At 36.5% G+C, this 21,614-nt stretch overlaps 1 protein-coding gene across 1 annotated transcript in view; it reads right to left on the bottom strand.

The window, feature by feature from the left end:
- LOC144965338 (polypeptide N-acetylgalactosaminyltransferase 5-like) overlaps nt 1-21,614 on the bottom strand; it is a 62,733-nt gene that overhangs the window by 20,556 nt on the left and 20,563 nt on the right. Inside the window, exons 5-8 of the mRNA XM_078900582.1 lie at nt 19,329-19,536; nt 17,290-17,407; nt 4,548-4,748; nt 693-821 (exon numbers count right to left, since the gene is read on the bottom strand). Of these exons, the coding sequence (XP_078756708.1) occupies nt 693-821; nt 4,548-4,748; nt 17,290-17,407; nt 19,329-19,536 (656 nt within the window). The remainder of the gene's footprint in view (nt 1-692; nt 822-4,547; nt 4,749-17,289; nt 17,408-19,328; nt 19,537-21,614) is intronic.

A 21,614-nucleotide genomic window follows, 5' to 3' on the forward strand; every position in this document is an offset into this window, starting at 1 on the left:
GAAGAATGGGAAAGCAACAGGGATCGATGGCATATATCCAGATATGATAACACACTTTGGACACAACGATAAGAACTGGTTGGCTGCCGCAATGTCTGACATACTTGACAAAGGAAAATACCCACAAACATGGAAACATGCTGAGTTATAACCATCCTCAAACCAGGAAAACCAGCAACAGAGCCATCTAGCTATAGACCCATCTCTCTACTGTGTTGCCTCTACAAACTACTAGAAAAAATGATATTAACAAGAATAACCCCTTACTTGAATCCTATAATCCCAACTGAACAAGCAGGGTTTCAACGAAATAGATGCACAACCGAGCAGGTCCTTGCCCTCACCTCCTTAATTGAAAATGGATTTGAAAAGAAATTGAAAACAGGCACAGTGTTTATTGATCTCTCTGCTGCGTATGACACAATGTGGACTGGTGGCTTGATGCTGAAACTTGCAAAAATAATCCCATGCAAAAAAATCTTGAAACTAATAATAGTAATAATAGTAATAATAATAATAATAATAATAATAATAATAATAATAATAATAATAATAATAATAATAATAATAATAATAATAATAATAATAATAATAATAATAATAATAATAATAATAGTAGTAGTAGTAATATTTTTATTATTATCAACATCATCCTCAACATCATCATGTTTTGATAGTCATTAGCTACTTACAGGCCCAATATATTTTCCTACACCCTTAACATAGAGTTCAGGGAAGATGTTGTCAACAAACCAACTGAATTTTTTGCATCCTAATTTGTTCCTTAATTTAATCTGCTCCTCAATGTCTTTTGTAAAGATCTGAAAATTATATGAGAATATTTGGTGTATAAAATAGGCCTCATTCATGGTGTTTGGAAATCTGAAAATGTGTATCGAGAGTTTCTTTATTATATCTTACCTTACTTTACCTTATAAAAGGTTAGATATAGGACTGCCTTTAGACGACGTGTATATATATATCGCAGGTCTGACATCCGAACTCAATTATGGGCCTAATGTAATATTGTGCGTTATTTTTTGAGATTTCCATTACAACAATGAGCCCATAATGAATTGGGTTATCAGACCTGCAATTAAGTACACGTTGCTTTAAATCTCTCCTTGCCGATCATTTTCAGTATTTTATCAAATTGGCAGGCTTTCCAGGCAGCAAAATTGATTTCTAAAATAAACAAGCTCTCGACAAAACAACAATAATTAATTGAACAAATTAAATATCTTTCTTCAAAGTTTATGATGTAAAAATAAATCTGAATATGAAAACTATTTATTGTATCGTAACAAAGGTGACCATTTTCCTTTAGTTGGTAAGAAGAGGTTAAATGCCCTAAACAATAGCGTAGTCTCAAATACGTGTAGCTTGAATATAACTGTCACACCGTTTTACACATCGTAAAGGGTAATAGAACACCGATCCCAATGACAACGTTGATTGCAGAAATTGTGAAAATTTAATGCCGATTTTTGAAAAATTGTTTAACCTGATTGATTAATTCTACATAATCGTACTAGACGTGATTGAAAAGTCCTGACGTTTATTGATTTTTTCCGATTGTATTAAACTCACCAGTAAAAACGATACATCAAAATGTGCATAATTTATTCTTCTATTATGTCACCAAATTTTGTTTAGCTGCTATTCCTTGATTTTATTTTATCTAATTTGAAAGAACCCTTGTTCCAACATGTCGTTCGAAGAAATTTCACACAAAATTGTTCAACAAACAGCCTGTTGTGACCGCGTTCCTTACTACAGAGAGATGTGAACCCGTAAACGTTCATAAACGGCGAAAGCGTGTTTATGTTGACTCGTGTGTTGGTAGTTGAACAGTTCAAAGGTGGGTTGAGCGTTTAATTTGAAACTGATGCTGTGTGGTGTTTCCAAAAATAATAAGCAGACTCGCAGTAGTCGTCGAGCGAAGAAAATCAAGAAAAAATTGACAAACTTAACCAAGTCAATCGTTAGATAAAACAATCTGATATTGATATTTCACAAATGGCATTCCATAGGAAAGGGTCGGATATATCGTTCGAGAAAAAAGCTATGTACCATTGGAAATCAAAATTGCTCCAGATTATTTCCTTTTATTAAGACAAGAGATAGCCCAAGGAGGCAAAATTTGGCATTGATGGCGAGATGCAGGCGGAGATGACATGATGGTGTCGAAGTTATTTCTCTTCGACGCGATGCAATAACCGGTGCATCGTTGGCGGCTCTGTGTGGATGGGAGAGGTTTTTTAGACCACCAAAACTCTGACGTGAGCAATGTTATTTCCACTCATTCATTCATATCTTGTCGCGCCAGTGAGTCAGCCAGTCCCGGGCAGTTATTTCCACTGACAAGACATCAGTGTAGTCCCATTTCCATACATTGGAACTTTAGTAAAAACCACTATATCATCCGCTTTGCAAGTGCCTCAAACACAGAACCAAGTCACGTAATTGGGAGCTAATCCGTAATCGCCATGACACTATGCCAGTTTAACCAGTTTACTGCGTATCCTGGAAAAACCCGTATTTAAGAATCTGGCCAGAAAACTTGACCTCCAAATCTTGATTGATTCAAATGAACTGCATCTTGGAAAAAACTCTCAAACCTGGGGCCTTGCTTTTAAGAGTACAGAATTTAACTGGTTAATGATAATAGGCCAAAATAATCCGTACATTTCTAGAGGCTTTGTTCTACTTATATGATATGAATAATTAAGGAACAATATTATTAGTTTAGTAAATAACTGGTCTAAAACACTGCACGCACGAAATATTTATGCGAATTTTAGGAAAACATGTCAGTTTTGAGAAAATTAAATTTAATACACGTTCTCCCAAAATGTACACACATTAAAAATAACTTGACCGTTCTTATTTGTACACTCCTGTAATCGGTCTCATTTACTGAGACGTGATGCAACAGTCCATTATGCCAAGCATTAGAGAAGACTTTGAAGATAAAGAGTTTTATTTTCAGCAGGATGGGGCACCCCCCCCCCCCCATTACCATCGCGGTGTTAGTTCCTTTCTCAATGATGGATTGAAAGGCAGTTGTTTTGTTGAATTTCCTCCCTCTTCACCAGTCCTCACGCCACTAGATTTTTTTTCTTATGGGGATAATTAAAAGACACCATTAATGCTACAAAACCCACAGCAATCGCGGAACTGAAAGGAGCCATTAACATGGGTGCGCCCAAAAAACCACATGAATTGTATCAAACTGTGTGCTATTCCAATGCTTGGCGTTTTCAGTAGTGTCTGGGTCAAAATAGGCGCCAGATTGAGCGCAGGCAATGAATAAAAACCACAATTAAATTATACTTATACATATTTTCACACTTTTAACCCAATTGAATTTTATTGAATCTCACGTTTACAATTATTTTTAATGTGTATTCAATTTTGGGACACCCTGTACAAGCTTTGTTAATAATGCAAAAACCCAAAGGCCCACATAAAAGAAAACGGCTTAAACCAATCCATTAAACTATGATTTTATCTCTGATTTTCTAAGTCACCAAAAGTCATAAATTCCTGACCAAATATTTCTACATTAAGAACAAAGGCATTTTACGCTATCACCACGAAAACGGTGACATCCTGATATTTCAAATTATATCATATTTAGTTCCAAATATATTTCATAATCAAACCAAAACAAAAAACCAAAAGTCTGAATAAATAGCAAAAGCTTTTAAAAAGAATCGACAGTAGTGGTTCTATATTTTTGTTATTGTTGCACTAAGCATTGCTGTCAGAGATATTCTTTCGGAGTGAAATAGTCCATTTACATCTGAATATAGGAATGCATGAGTATTTAATATCATCCAATAATACAATCATTAAATTTCAATTGTAAAGATAACTATAAATGTTTATTCTGCACGAAAATGTCCTTGAATTTAGTAAATGCTAACGAAAAAGGGGAAATGAAAAGGATTCGGATGGAAAAAATGCAGACAATGGACGTTTCGGGTACAACCTCTTCGTCATCAAAACAATAAACAAAGGAACGTTGAAAACAATTCTTACTACATTTCATTTAATAATCAAAAATGAACATAACAGTTTCAAAAAAGAACAAAGTACCAAACACGGCATGTTTCGGGCTCAAAACCCTTCTTCAGCCAACAACAACAAAAAACAATAAAGACATAAATACATTACTAAATTCCAGATAGACGATAGATATATTTTTAGGTCCTCTCTGTAGAAAAATCCTGGAAAGAAGAAAGGTTTGAGCCCAAAACGTTCCGTGTTTGGTATATTGTTCTTTTTTTAAAGCTGTTATATTCAATTTTTTACAGTCCACAGCTTCTAGCAGCCTGGTATCACTTTGACCTGTGTACATTTCATTTGTTTATTATGAAACTTCTTTTGTTTATTGTTTCTCTGACGAAGGGTTTGTAGTCGAAACGTCCATTTTTGCACTTTTCTCATTCGACCTTTCCGTTTTACCTATTAATTAGTATTATTTTCACGATCTCGGGCTTCAGACAGCCCCCACCGCTCTCTATTGAATTTAGTGTTACCTTCCAGTCCTCGGATGAAATATTCTTGTTCCTAAAGAAAAGGTCAAAATAATCCTGTGTCCATACATAAGCCACGCGTAACATGTTATAATTCACCAAACTCAACATGTGGTCGTTATATATATGAGGATTGTTCTTCCGGAAAATGTGTGCTACTCTAGAACATGGATGAATAAGGATGCCACCTCCACATAGCCACAGCTGAAAGATATAGAAGAAAAATATATTATCAATTACTATTCTGCCGTACTCTGGAAAAAACAAAAACAAACAGATTTTAAAATTTGGCCAGAAAACTCGTCCTTCAAAATTCGACCGATTTAAATGACTCTCATCTTGGCAAAAAAGAAACAACTCTCAAACCTGGGACTTCGAGAAGTGAATAAAATGGACCTCTCTCCGATCAGTGTTATTGATTTTATACCGCCAGATGGGTGACAAGTTATCCCACGATTGTCTCTATCATATACACGTTTACGTTTACTCATAGTTTTCTGTGTTGGTTCTATTAATCAAGTGGTTGAAAAGTGGGTATTTTTCTTAGACACATACCTTGAACGTTTATAGTCTGGATAATACAGTTAAGTGAGAGTAACTCATAAACTTGGATGGCAAAAAACAATAACAAAGACCCGAGTGACGTCAACTTCATTCTATCTATAGATAGTATGAAGTTGACGTCACTCAGGTTTTTGTTATTGCTATTGGTAATTCTTGGAAATTTTAATGTACATTTCGACACAGAAATTCAACTGCAGAAATTATTAAAAGAATGTTTGATGACCGGACTATGACCCAAAATGTAAAATAAAAAAAACACACCGATCTGGCCACACCATCGACTGGATTGTGACATATAAAACTTAAATATCTTCTTTGACAGTCCTCGATAAGTGTTATTCGGACCATCATCTTTTATTCTTTGACACGAATTAACAGTTTATTTATTAAAAGACATTTTAAAAAAATTATCGATCTCTTCAAGAAATCAATAAAGCAGATTTTCGGAATGACATCGCTAAGGGAGTCGACACTATGCAAACGAACGATTCTTACGACTATGGTGCTGTCTTCTCGACCCATCGTCCGATTTTGGACGTTCTCAACCCTCGGACGCGAAGAAGAGTAAATGCGAGGAAGACGGCGCCATAGTTTAATCTCGATATCAAGGCCGCAAGAAGGGACGGGCCGAGGCCAAATGGAGAAGAAGCAAACTTACAATTCATAGGGATTTTATGTACATTTTAAGTACATTGTTAATTCTTTAATTGTTTTAAAGTCTAACTTGTATAGTTCTATAATAACTAATCCCACCCATCCTAAGAATTTTTTTTAAAAATAGCATAAACGACCTTATGAGCAAAGAAAACAAAATGAATCTTCCGAAATATAATACCAAAAAAAAAAAAAAATTAGCTGAAAACTTTTCAAAGTATTTTATTGAAAAAAAATAGTAAAATTCCAATATTTGTGCAGAAGATAATCTTTTTTAAAAGGGGGGGGGGGGGGGGGGCGACACTAAATGGTCATTTTTTTTATTTGGTGAAATATCCTAAACTTCTATACACAGTCAAAATGTACCTGTTTTGGAGGGATGATTGCATATAATTTTTTTCGAAAAAAGTTGCCCGTTGCTATGGAAACGACGCCATATTGGAAAATAAGCAGCAAATCTTAAAAAGTCAAAGGCTTTTTTGTTTATCAAACGATTGTCATAATATTTTGGTCACAGGTAGAAAAATGGAAAATAAAGAGGCTCTAGAAGCCCGATTTTTTATTTTTAAATTAGAGACTTAAAAAATTAAGTTCAAAGTTATTACTTGATTATTCCCCTTGAAAAAAGTTACATAATTTCAAATTACTCATAAATTTTTTTTTTTTTTTTAAATCCGGCTCCTAGGGGACCTGCGTATTTGTATGACACTCATTTGTGTTTGAAGGAGATTGGTTGAAAACTGAGGGAGGAGATTTTTTTGAGAAAAACGCATTTAAACGTCAAAGTAAACTAGTTTAGGGGAAAACTCTCCTCTCGCTCTCTGATTGGATTGTGACCACATGACATATTAAGAACAAAGTGATTGGTTGTTGAAGATAGAGGAGAGTTTTTACTTTTCATTGATATGTTTTTGCCTTTACTTAGTTATAAAGACTATTTGATATTCTTTCATGAAATCAGTCCACTGAAACTAAAAAAGGGCAGGATTTAACCATAGTATGGGTCACAAAATACGTTATTTTAAGTCGAAAAAAACTGAAGATGAAGTTCTCATGCAATTTTTTATGCAGACAAATGGTCATATGACAACATCCCACAAAAATCTAATTTTAGCAAAGTGGGTCAAAATTAATCATTTTTAACATCGCTCCCCCCTTAAAGTAAAATCACTGTAATGTTTCAAGGAGGTATCATGCCTTGACGTTGAAAATGTAATTTGCTCATGAAATAGTAAGAGTTGTGACTTTAATCCCATACCCACAGAATTATTAAAGGAAAATTTACATTTGCTTCTTCCCATAATAACTGACATTGTAAACCAATCATTATGATCAGGACAAGTGCCAGATATGTTTAAAATCGCCATGGTAATCCCACTAATTAAAAAATGAGGATTAGATGTAGAAAATTCTAAACATTATATAGACCAGCGTCAAAACCTACCATTCTTGTCAAAGCTATTAGAAAAAAAATAACTTGTTCTTAAGCAGTTCACGAACCACCTTGAATTTAACAATCTCCAGAGTCACTTTCATTCAGCTTATCGTAACAATCACTCGACAAAAACTGCGTTATTGAGGGTAAATGATTTAAATCACGTTATGATGAACTGGAGACTATGGGAGGTGAGTACCAGTGGGAATTGGACCCAGAACTATGTGAGGTGGAAACCAATGGGGAATGATCAAAGGGCTTAAGGATTAGATACAAGCTTGGTGGGATTTTGAAATTTGGAAATTTGAGTGAACTCAAATCTGAGAAAGAAGACACCCAGTGGAGAGTAACCCCAAACCTAAGTGGGGAGGTTACAAATTGGGAATGGACCTGGGACTGTGGGAGGTGGACACCAGTGGGGATTGAACCGGGAACTAGGGGAGGTAGATATAAGTGGAGAGTAAACCTTGGACTATGAAAGATGCACACCAGTGGGGATCGAACCCAAGACTCAGAGAGGAGAGTGAGTGAATGTAGGGCTATGAGAGGTGAATACCAGTGGGGAGTGAACCCGGGACCAGGGGAGTAAACCTTGGACTTTGAGATGTGGACACTAATGGGGACTGAACCCAGTGATACGGAAGAAGACATCCAGTGGAGATTGAATCCGAGACTATCCGAGACTAGAGCGAACATCACGGAGGAGTGAACATTGAACAGATGTGTATGAAAGGTGCCGGACAAAGCAAGAAAGAAAAAGAAAAGAAAAAAAACATCCCAAAAGATCAGTCTACCTCGACTGGGGATCGAACTTCAGACCTTCTGATTACCGGTCTATGCTTTGTCTATTACCTTCCATGCACACTCGTTTAGATCTTATGCCGGTGCCTGAGTCTTAATTTTTAAAATTTGAAACTTGAACAATATGCTTACATCCTATAATCTTGGCCATCCAACTTCCATGCTTGGCTCGTTCCCACACTGGTTCGCACCTCAAGTAGTCCAGAGATTACTTTTCACTGGTGTCCATATCTCATCTGTTCCGGGTTTATTCTCTATTGGTGTCTATCTTTTATAGTTCCGGATTTCCTCCCCACCAGTGTCCACCTCTAACGGTTCTCTGGTGCCCCCCCCCCCCCACCCATCACCTAGCGTCTGATTCACTCACTATTGCTGCCCACCTCCCATAGTCTCTGGTTCACTGCCCAATGGTGCCCACCTTACACAGTTCTGGGTATTCTCCCCACTGGTGCCCAGCTCCCACAGTCAGTAGTTCACTCCCCACTGGTGCCCAACTCCCATAGTCTCTGGTTCACTCCTCACTGGTGCCTACTTTTCACAGTTCTTGGTTCACTCTCCACTCGTGCCTACCTCCCATAGTCTCTGGCTCACTCCCCACTGGTGCCCACCTCCCATAATTTTATCTGGTTCACTCCCCACTGGTGCCCACCCCCATAGTCTCTGGTTCAATCCCCAGTGGTGCCCAACTCCCATAGTCTCTTATTCACTCCCCAATGGTGCCCACCTCCCATAGTATCTGGTTCAATTCCTACTGGTATCAACCTGCCATAGTCTCTGGTTCAATCCCCACTAGTTCCCACTTCTCATAGTTCTGTGTTCACTCCCCACTGGTACCCACCTCCCACAGTCTCTGGTTCACTCACCAGTGGTCCCACTTCCCATAGTTTCTGGTTCAATCCCCACTGGTGCCCTCATCCCAAGCTTACTGGTGCCCTCATCCCAAGCTTGACTCTATACTGGTGCCCACCTCACACATTTCTGGGTTCCGTCTCCACCGGTGCCCACCTCCCATAGTCTCTTGTTGGATTTCCGTAGACCTCGGCGGATTTGGGTAATTTTCGGTTGATTTCTGTATTCAGCAGTATCGGTTTTTAAGTGCCTCCATGGATTCGCTCCAAAATACCTTAATGAACTTATTGAATTTAAATCCCTTGTTCGGAACTTACGATCATCCTCAGATGTTCTCTTGTTACGCACTCTCCAAAATAAATTAAATACAGCTTTTTTTTGCATCATCTGGCCCCTCCATTTCGAATAAATTGCCTTTTGGGATTCGAAATCCAGAATTCCGGGAGGCATTCAAAAGCAGGCTAAAGACATAATAATATAACTTTAGAAAAATTTCTTTGCTTGATTTTTCCCACATGTTTTCCTATGTTGATAGTGTTTTAAAAATTGAATAAGTATCCATTCGTATCTAATAGCTATGGTAATTGTCTATATTATATATCATCTATTTTTATAATGCGCCTAAAGTTCATATTGCATGAGATGTTGACGCTATATAAGTATGCAGTATTATTATTATTATTATCATTATTATTATTATTATTATTATTATTATTATTATTATTATTATTATTATTATTATTATTATTATTATTCGCTGCAGGCTTGATCGTATCCTTCCTATAAAGAAGAAGAATAATAATGCTGAAAACTTATAGCGCTATAATTCCGAGACACCAGACTCTAAGCGCTTGGATTACAAATTACTTTGGCTGAAACATAATCATTCACACACACACACACACACACACACACACACAAACACACACACATACACACACACATAACACACACACACAACACAAACCAGACCTATCTTGCTTCTCATACCATCTAATAAAATCGAAACATATATTTTAAGCGAACGTTTAAAAATAGACAAAGATTCTTTCTCATGAATGCTCTGTGGTAAGGCGATCCAAACAGAGGGTCCGAAATGAGAAAAGGATCTCATTCCAGCAAAATTCGAGGGACAACTAGTTTGGTGGAATCACTGGCCGGACGTAAGAGGCGGGGATTTGATTATCTTTCAATTGGATTCAGTAGTCTGATGTCACGCGCCCGGCAACGGCGGCCATCTTGGTTCTAAACAAAGAAAATCATTACTTTTTATTCTTCATGCTGGCTAGAACTTTTCATTCCCTTTTCATATGCCTTGTGATCAGAATGTGTAAAAGTCAAAACATGATCAAATTGATGGGGTTTTTTTCCTCTGGATACGCGTTTAAGCTCGTCGGAGAAATATTTCATACGGCGTCCGCCATTGTTCCGATAGTTTAGAGCCAGTGTTACTAAGTTACCTTACGTCATTAGGAAGGAAGTGACGCTGTGACTGTTGAAGACTATTCCGAAAGGTAGTAAGGGACAGTACCTTCAAGACAACGATACACTAAAACACAAGCTATTAATTTTATCCATTTCTCAACAGGAAGCCAATGCAGGTCATGAAGCAGAGAGTAAAGTTTAGTATAATGGAATATATCATTAAATAATGCTGCTTTTGTTTTGCAGTGTCACGGATTATGCTTAGTAATTAAATCAGCGAGTACTAGTTTTCAGCTCTAATAACCCAATTATTATTATTATTATCATTGTTATTATTATTATTATCATTATTATCATTATTATTATTATTATTATTATTATTATTATTATTATTATTATTATTATTATTATTATTATTATTATTATGTCGACAGTCATACGTAATGCTGACCTACTCTAGAATATTATTTACCATTGTGCGTGCTTTCATGATATTGAACCGAACTATCTCCCCATTCTAAATGGACCAAATTTACAACCCATGAGCAATGAACACCACATTGCGTATTAAGTTCATAAAATATTTATCACCCCTATGCTTAAATTGAAAGGTTCATAAACCGTATAACTACTTTAGCTTGGAGCTTACCGTCACAAATGCAGTAAATACAATATTATCTTAAATCTATAAAATTCATAAAGCATATCTGAAACAACTGTTACGTCCCTGCTCAAAATGCTCATAAACGATAACTGCTTTCATGTATTCCCCAGGAGCTAACCGTCACAGATGTAGTACATACAATAGAATCTTAAATGTACTAAATTCATAAAGCATGTCCAGCGTGTTTACATTTACTAAGAACTATCCAATCCTTGGAGAGCAACAAATCATGTGATCGGTGACTTGATTGGACGAAAACCTGAATATAGATCGCTCCCATTAGCTGCCTTAGTAGGGGGAATTAGGCTAAAACCGTGCAAATTCGGGTTGAAAGCATGAAAATTTGCATACAGGTTGCTAAGACCCATAGAAAAAACATCTGATATAGAACCACTCTGGCAATCAATTATAACGTATCGGTTTAAGGCCTTAGATTTTACCTATTACAGCTATATTAAACAAGGGAAATAACTGCGTAAAAATATATATTTTCTTCATATTCATTGTATTAGGGAAAATTAGGCTAAAACCGTGCACATTGGGGTTTTAATCCTGAAAATTGGCATATAGGTAGCTATGACCCGTATAAATAACACCTGATATAGAACCACTCTGGCAATTTATCATAACAGTGCGTTTTTAGCACTTTTATTTTTTCCTATATAGCATTACTTATCTGAGGAAATAACCACGACAATACAATGTGCCTTCTAAAACTTTAAATACACCGGTAACCATTTACGGTAGCTAACTGATGGTTATTTCGTGTTGTAACTAGTAGATAAAAGCGGGAGAGATGGGAGAGGAGTGAGTGGGAGCGACGGAGAGAGAGAGAGAGAGAGAGAGAGAGAGAGAGAGAGAGAGAGAGAGAGAGAGAGAGAGAATTTTACTCATTACTGTACTGACCTAAGACCCCCCCCCCCCTCCCACACACACACACACACACCCCGCATCTACATAAGTCCGTGCAAGGCAAACCGGACCTTAAACACTTGGATCGGGTGCCGATAAATTCTCTCTTACATGAACATTTGATGAGTTTTTGGGACACTTTTGACAATACTGGAAATAAGCTCCACAGTGGTTCATGTCGATCGACACATTTGTTGCAGGGTACACTTCTATAAAAGATATAATGTTAGCAAAAGCTCGACTTCTTTCAAGAACTGTGACATCATGATTATCATCAGCAGTGACATCTATTAAAGCTTGTTTTTTTAAGCATCGTGCATAACAAATTTTATGGGATAGGGCGGTCGTGTGCTTCCTGAGCGACTAAATCTCCTCCGGCAATAAATGATAACATATCAGAATCTTTTATAGATAACGCTATTTCACGAATATTTTCTTCCATATCTGTTGTCATTACAGAATGGAGTACTCCCGATTCCATGTTTTTTTTTAAAGCACGTTTGTTTATTATAGTCAATCTCTAATTTTGAACGTTGTCTCATTATTCTCGTGGGTGGCGAAATATATTCATTCGGTGACTCCTCCAAGTCAAATGACGAAGTTTGGAATTCTTGTAGAGCAATTCTTTTAGATTTCTTTAATTCTAATCGCCTAATTTTGTTGGCATTAAATTTTACACGACAATACTTATGCCACTTATTATCATTTTGTTTTAAACTTTCAATAATCTCATTTAGAGGGACATTATAAACGGTCTGTGTTATCTTGTTGGCACATCAAACACTTGTCCCAGTCTCTGGGAGCAGTTATTTTTGCTATTGTATGTGTATCTGAAATCATGCAAACGCATTACTTTATTAGGCATATGCAGTATTCTTTCATAACTCTCTCTCTCTCTCTCTCTCTCTCTCTCTCTCTCTCTCTCTTTCTCTCTCTCTCTTTCTTTCGTTCTTTCTGTTAAAGACACATCATCAGCAGGCAAAATGTGTGCAGTGCCTTACAGAAGGACACAACAGTACAAATAGAACATTCTCCCATTGTCCCTTTGAGGTAAATAACGTAAAGTAAATAACTTGCAACAATACAGCAATAGTGGTTGATGATGATGATAATGATGATAATTATAGCAATGTAAATGGTATGCTGACTCTTTACTGTCATCAAGTTTGACTGAAATAGGTTTTAACTCACGTAAAATGATTATAGCAGTATATTTGGAAAGAAAAGAAAACAGGAGGAGGGGAGAAGGAGCACTGTCCTTTGTCAACACCGGTTATCGGCATTTATTGAGCTGTGTTCTGCTAGTCTGTTTTGTCTACCCCTCTGCTCGTCTTCCCGTCTGCCCATCCGTTTTAGAGCAATTGATTATACTTATTAAATCAGATGCAGAAAAAAAAAATCTCATATTATTTTAGAATATTGCTCGCTAGACGTCCTTTAAAACAAGTGAAATTGAATAATATTTATGATTAAATAATTTGTATGGTTCGTGAATCGAAAGTAAAGGGAAAGGAAAACATCCGCTTCGACGCTAAAAATAGTCACCAATGGGAATCCAAAGGATGACGTAAAACAACTTTGGTCGGCTTGCCTCGAATGTTTACACAATAAAAATGATAGAAATTATTGTCGTCCATTTCAAAATTTTCTAATTTTAAAAACCTTGTATCTCAACTAATACTGATCTCTCAGAGTGGTTCTATATCATAAATTATAGGGTTTTTCATATTCTACAACATATGTAATTTTCATGCTTTCAACCTTGTTTGCACAATTCAAGGGTTTTTTGGACCTAATTCCCCCTACTACCTTGAGAATACGCTATGTTAACGTCGCCAAATCCTCTGTTTATATTGTACATCACATTTGTTGACAGAAGACGTGGACTTTGCACACTTCGAGGAACTTCCAAAATATAGCTTGTGAACATAAATCTGTCACTATGCACATTCGGTTATTGGTTCTTTTGCTTTGTCACTTCCTGTGCGGACTAAAAGTTAAGAGCAAACGAGACATGCTCGGGGACGTCCAGGAAATGTTTAAAAAATGGTCTTTTACCAAATATCTATCCATGTTAGCGACATCGTGTTGCTTAGGACATTGCAACTGGGCTAAAATATTCACTCACTAATTGTTGAGCAATGTTCAGGCGAAAGGCTGTATGCCGAGTGTCTTTATTCAGAGCCATTTTTGCACGTGCTGACATCGAATACGAATGTCAAAAACCAAACATAATATTTTCACCAACAGTGTCTGGATCAATGAACAGCGTAGTTCGACCTGAAATGAACAACGCCTCCCAAGTGAAGTTGAATTCCACCATGCTTTTAAAGATTGGGAGATCGACAGCTTGCAAGCCATTCTGTCTGCTGATAGTTAACTAGCGACGAATCCTTCCAAACGCTTGCTATAAGCTTGCCGTCGTGACTATTTCGAAGCTCAGTCATCACGCCTGAGTCACTTCCAATGACAAAACTTTTCAACTATTTTAAAAACTGGCAAAAAAACTGTCCTGAAGGTGTTGAAGGATCGAATTCTTCATCCTTCATGTCACTTCTATTTCCTGAATCTAAATCAGTGGTTCTTAATTGGGTCATCGCCCCCCTAGGGCTGGGTGACACAGTCCACGCTCCCCTCTCCCCCAATCCCGCTTTTTCACCATCAACACAAAATGACTAAGGAAGGCAAAGACAAAAATATAGTTTTGGGCGATATTATTGAGCAAATCTATCTCTCTCTCTCTCTCTCTCTCTCTCTCTCTCTCTCTCTCAGTCTCTCTCTCTCTCTTCCTCTCTCAAATACTGTCTCACTCACACACCATTGGCACTAAAAAAAATGCACCATTGCATCAACTTGGTGACCGTCCCATTTAATGTGATGAATTTGGTGTGCGTGCATGAGCAGATCCCCTCTATATACGATATTGAGACGATTCAGGACTTTAAAAGAATGTGAATTACAACGCTGAGACCACTCTCCATCAGATATGACGTCGGGACAGCGATGAAAAACAATTTAGCCTCTTTCCAATGTGCAGGAAATTTGGATCAAATTGCTCAAAACTATTCTGCAGTTCAAGCAGTTCCATCTTAGGTGGTGGATCCAGGCAACTCGTCAATATCAAACTCCTATGGACTCAGGATCCATGCTGGCATAACGAGATTGTGGAGGTCCTGGCAAAGCTATTTCTCATATCAACTTCAATTTTTTTCAATGTGATCTGTGAAGATCCGAATGTTGTCATCAGAGATATGCTGTGCAATGTCTTTGAGATTTGGACACTTAGGGAAGTCTCTTCGGCAGACGGAGCGCCTGTAAATAGGAATATTTGCTATGAAGCTGGAAAAAGAAGATTTCGCTTGAATCATGTTGACATCATTACCTTGTAACTGTAGGTTCAGTTCGTTAGGTTTTCCTTAGACATCAGGCAGGTAAGTTACTTTGTCTTTGATTTCGTTGAGCTGATCGGCGAATGGAGAATTGATTGACTGTAAAAAGTCGACAACCGAGTTGAATAGTGCAAATAATCGAACAAGACAGTTCCCTTTAGAAAGCCATCGAATCTCTATGTGGACACAAAGCTGTTTGAAAAGGCGCGTATTGAGCACGTGGGCTTTTATCTATTCACTGCCGCGACGGCGATGTACAGCAAATCATGCAATGGCTGGGTAAGATTTTTAGCCACATGGTGTTGTCTTTGAATCTCACATTGTACTGATGAAATGTTTGGCACAGCCCCCTTCAATAATGCTATAAAGCCACGAAGCGCCCAACCATGGCAGCTGTCCCACCTGTGGCATACGCTACAACGTGTGTGATTGGAATTTCCTATCTTCGAAAAAATCGCGAATAGTTTTGTACAATGTTGCCCTCTAGTTGTCTGTAATTAAGGTGCATGCAAAAAGAAGTTCTTGGCAAACGTAATTGCCTTGTATAAACCGAACATAGGTCAGCAGTAGGGCATCATCTTTGCAGAGAGTTGACTCGTCTAATTGAAGGCTGAATTTGGTCACTTTCAAAAGCTGAATCAATTGACCTCAGCTTCTCCCGCCATTTCATCAATTCGCCTTTGAATTGTGCTGTTACTTCAAGATAAAGCCTTCATTACTGGTTCAGGATCTTTGTGTAAAACAGTCTTAATAACCTCCCGTATGGCTGCGGCAAATAACGGTTCACCTATTGTGTATGGTTTGCTTTAAAATATATACATAGTATAATCCATCCTATGTAGGTATTCGCCCCCCCCCCCTCCGCCCCACCCCACCCCCTCAAATGCTAAGTTTGGTTAGATCGTCCACTTTGAGAATCATTGATCTAAATAATCATCAAGGTGAACGCTGGAGTTACCCTATCTGAAACTTCATTATATCCTTGTTTAGTTGTAATGGAATGGAATCTCATCATCTGTTTCCCACATTGAAACATGAGCACCTGCTTCATCACCGCCCCCACCTGCATCAGTTTTCAAGGCATCATCCCTTCACGTTCAATCAAATATGTAGACGGATTCACTGGTGGACTGGAGTCCGTGGATTACTTTGTCATATTACAATGTTCTACGGCTCAAAGTCTTAGAACATCAAATCTTTTTCAAGAGGTACATAAAGGTTTGGTTCAAAACTAGGTCAGATACTATAACTTATCAATTTACAGAACTGTGTGCACCAAATGTATCACAACGTTGGCATTGCTTGGTACGTGGTAGATTAATCCGGATATTGACCTATGTAATATCTAATAGCAGTTAGAGCGCCAGAAAATAGCTTTAAAATAATGGCTTTAGCTCATTTTCTGGCTCTTTCAACTATCAACTTTATCAACCTTTTCTGCCTTGCCCTTTTTCAACTGAATAACTAGCATTGATTATCGCAAAACGTGTGCCATTATGATGATCGCATTCTGTTTGTAAATTACTGCATCAAGATTTTGTTACCTCGTCAATAGATGATGAGAACTTGACTTTATAGTTGTGTTACAACCAAGACACAGACCGCAATAAATCGCAATTTACAGACCACCCGTGGTGCAGCCGTCCTGTAATAAATTGCAAGGAGTCTATGCTGCAGTACAAGGCCGTACAAGACGTGAAATTCAAAGAGAAAATAATCGCTGAAATACGTTACAGCCAGAGTTGGCTAAAAAATCCGCCCTATTACGATACGGCAAAATGCGTTCAGATACGGCCTTACGACAACCACTACGCTTTTTTAGGTTATGGCTGGATAAAGGATATGCATTGTTACGTCCATGCTCAAAATTCTCATAAACGATAACTGCTTTAATGTATTCACCAGGAGCTAATTGTCACAATGTGGTATGCAGTACATACAATATAGTCTTAAATATACAAAATTCAGAAAGCATTCATGTCTCATGCATAAAACGTTTTGACTCATATTTTAGATTACACCAAGAGCTTAACAGTCTCAATCCCGGCTTACCTTTAAAGACAATTCGATATTTTCGCCACCCCAAAGACGGAAATTTGGGTCGTATGTACCAAGATGTAAGAAGTAATCTTTTCTTATGGCAAACAGACCGCCTGCCATGGTTGGGGATCTACGGATAATAAAAAAAGTAAGAACGTTTGTGAATGAGTCTAATTGGTCAGGATGTGGCGGTTAACATCGTTACAGTGGTTGAGTGTATCCTTATCAGTGATATTATTATAAAATTACAAAAAATATTGTTTATTCTTGTTTGTTAAGATCCGTGTGTTTTAAATCATAAACGTATGCATTGAATGTCGAGTGAATTATATCTTACTTGTAAGATCATAAGCGTGCTTGATTTATTCATTGTGTCATCAAATTCAGACAGGTTATTTATAATTGAAAAGTGGTTTTCCAAAACTACCGAACTCCGTTTTTCCCATTTTGAGATATTGAGGATTATTTCCCTTAAAATTTCTCATTCGTTCTATTGTTATTGTTTTATCATGATTAAACTTCAAATTCACACAAATCTAAGGAAATTCTTGTGCCATTTGTCATTTGATACTTAAAATAAAATCTGTAATATTTCAATTTATCTCATGGATGGAAAATTTCAAAAAGTAAAAATATCGACTTAACGAGTTTTGGAAAACGAGACTTCAATTATTCTGAGTTGAATGTGTATGTAAACGATGTAGTATATGTCTAAGTGCCTCTACTGTATCAAGGTTGTGCGTACTTATTTAAACCAAAGGTCTAACATCAATATGGCTATAGTTGAGAAACTAATATCATGTATATATTACCCTTAGCACTATTGACGATTGATTGTATATAAAAACCATTGCAATTCCCATAAAGAAGTAATTTCCTTTGGTGTTTTTAGTGCGTTGTGCTCACTAAAAGGCACATTTTTTTTGGTTGGCAGAAAACTTTTTACTTGATATAATATTGTTCTGTTAAATTGACCCTTATCTTGTCAAAATTCTTGAATCTGAGGCTCAAAATTGTTTTTAGGTTTGATACGTTATGACAGGTTGCTGACTATTCGAATATATCGGTGAATGAAGTAAACACTATCTATCTGAAATGTGACCAATCGTCTTAGAACGGTATTATTTCGGGGTGAACCAGATGGTTAGAGTTAAATATTCATTAAAGCTAATAAGATTTGATATTAGCTAAATGCCATCATTTGTTAGAATGACTTTTGCTTCTTATACTTCAAAAGACCCTGTTTTACTGTACCTTGTAATGTTGACTTTAAACGTTAGATGTAAATCTAGTCAACCAGTTAACCGCCGTTCTCTGGAAAGACTCGTATTAAAAAATGGCCAGAAAATTCTAATATAATGATACCTACAAGGGTAGGATAAAAAATCCCAACTTTGATATTTTTTTTCCAAAACGAGGGTCATTTTAATCGATCGGCATTTGAAGGACGTGTTTTCTGGCCAAATTTTTAAATACAAGTCTTTCCAGAGTACAGCGGTTAACTGGTCAATTGCGACATAATATCATAATTACATGTGCAAGAGACATAAAGAAAAGGTGTTTTGTAAGTAAAGCGTTCGCATTGTTATTTCTTTGACGTCATTGACAGAATTCCCAAAGGGAATATTGAGAGGGGCTTACAACGTCATATTTGATAATATTGACAAAGACTAACCTCTGCATATAATACATTTTCCAATAATTACTTATAGCGGTGATCTTGTGGCGTCGAATTAATCATAATGATTATGATTAAAATGAGGCCAAAGCCGTAACTCCTATTGTGACCTCTGTTGCTGCTGCTGCTGCTGTTTTGTAGCTGTTGTTGCTGAGATGATGATGATGATGAAGAAGAAGAAGAAGAAGAAGAAGAAGAAGAAGAAGAAGAAGAAGATGATGATGATGATGATGATGATGATGATGATGATGATGATGATGATGATGATGATGATGATGATGATGATGATGATGATGATGATGATGATGATGATGATGATGATGATGATGATGATGATGATGATGATGATGATGATGATGATGATGATTCTTACTGAAAGGAATCTGCTGCTGATTTCATCATCTTTCTAATCCTTGGAAACAGGTATAACCAGCCGAACGAAAAGTACTCAAATTCTAATACCCCCAGATTTGCAGGTACCGTTTGGATTTCGAAAGTATTCTCATCAACGATGTCAATAGTAGGTGCGATAGCCACTCTGGGGTTTTGGACGAGATCTTTCAGCAATGGTTGAAGCCATCCTGTCAGTGTAAAGAATTAATATAAGATTAATTTCAACATCCGGAGTCCGAGCCTTACTGAGTTTACTATGCTTTTATCTGTTTCTCCCTTTTAAATATTTATATCCCAAAGAATATGCGATGTGTAATGTCCAATGTATTGTTACTAATGTTTTAAAAGCATTTAAGTAACACTTGGTCCATTTAAAAGAACTAGTACTGAAATGATATGATATTTTTACAACATTTGACTGATGAGAAAGAGCATTATTTCAAACCTGCTGGATATGAAGTAGTTTTTATTCTCTGATTATATTTCCATTCAGCAATAATTGAACTGGGTCTGTAAGATTTGGCACAATGACAAAGTGTTTTGTGGCAAACAAAAATCTTGTCCAAATAGTATCAGCGACATTGCTGTCTGTTCAATTATAAAAACTGAATAAATTTCTGTTCAATCTGTCAAAAGTTTTTTAAAAAATTACTGAGCTCAGGGGCGTTTTTTTCTATTTCAAAATTGTTCCTTACTTTTGGGGTCGCGGCATATAAAGATTTTACAACTAGAGATAGTTTACATACGGGAACATTAATCAGACATCCATTTTGAGATCGGAATGGTCTAGCAGGTGTATAATACTACTACTACTACTACTACTACTACTACTACTACTACTACTACTACTACTACTACTACTACTACTACTACTACTAATAATAATAATAATAATAATAATAATAATAATAATAATAGTAATAATAATAATAACAATAATAATAATAATAATAATAATAATAATAATAATAATAATAATAATAATAATAATAATAATAATAATAACAATAATAAATGGCATTTATATAGAGCTTTACCCCGTTGTCACAGGCTCTAGGCGTTTTACAGTGATATACAACAAAACATATTACGGTAAGACAGGTTTTGATGGAAAAGTGATACGCACGCGATTTGACAACACCAAAATATGATAAAAGTATGATGTAAAAAGATAAAACTTTAAGCGAGATTTGAAAGTTTCAAAAATGGGGGGCGGGGGGGGGGGGGGGGGTGGCGAAAATTGAAAAGATTGTTAACCTATTTCGCGCAAAGGCTAAGGTTTGACAAGGATTGATTGATCATTGCATGACCTCAAGTTTCTATTTGGGACATAGATGTTTGTCAAGGTTTTTTACTTTATTTGAAAATTCTATTGTACTGTTTCTGAGAGTAATAGGTGATTTATTTGCCAGTTTAAGGATACTTGGCCTTCCACACATTAAGATCTCAATTTTACTATCATTTCATTTTAACTTGTTTTGGTACATCCAAGATTTAATTTCATTAAAACAACTCGAAATTCGTTGTATTTAGAATTGTAAATTACTAAGGGATACTGAATCATAAATTTGTGTATCATCTGCATAAAAATTATAACTGAGATTGAATCTGGATAGTACACTAGAAATGGGCTGCATATATATATATATATATATATATATATATATATATATATATATATATATATATATATTATATATATATTATATAGTATATATATATATATATATATATATATATATATATATATATATATATAGTAAAAAAGGCAGGGCCAAGCAGAGAGCCTTGTGGCACTCCAAAGTTTTGTAAAATTTGCTCTGACTGAACACCGTTTACCACGATATATATATAAATATACATGTTCTCGCCTTTTTCGCCATAGACCCTGTAAATAAGATGTATGATGTAAACCATTTAAGGGGCGGTTGGATCTAATTATTAGGGAAATCCTTTTTAAAAAAATGATTTTGAGATTTTGGTGGAAAACGATATTTTATTATCTCAGAAATAATATTATTGAAGTCCAAATTCTTAAAGTAGACTATAAAGGACGAAAAACACAGTCGAAAAGGGTACACGCTGTAAGAAGCCATTAGCGAAGTGAAGAACGGCAAAGCAGCAGGGATAGATGGTGTATATCCCGATATGGTGACGCATCTGGGCCCCAGGGCACGGGCCTGGCTAGCAGAGGCAATGTCCGACGTCCTTGCAAAAGGAAAGCTTCCACAAGTGTGGAAGCATGCGAAGATAGTTACCATCCTGA

The sequence above is a fragment of the Berghia stephanieae genome, chromosome 2 (assembly GCF_034508935.2).
Source record: "Berghia stephanieae isolate SIO BIC M18660-M18661 chromosome 2, UCSD_Bste_1.3, whole genome shotgun sequence".
Classification (NCBI taxonomy): Eukaryota; Metazoa; Mollusca; class Gastropoda; order Nudibranchia; family Aeolidiidae; genus Berghia; species Berghia stephanieae.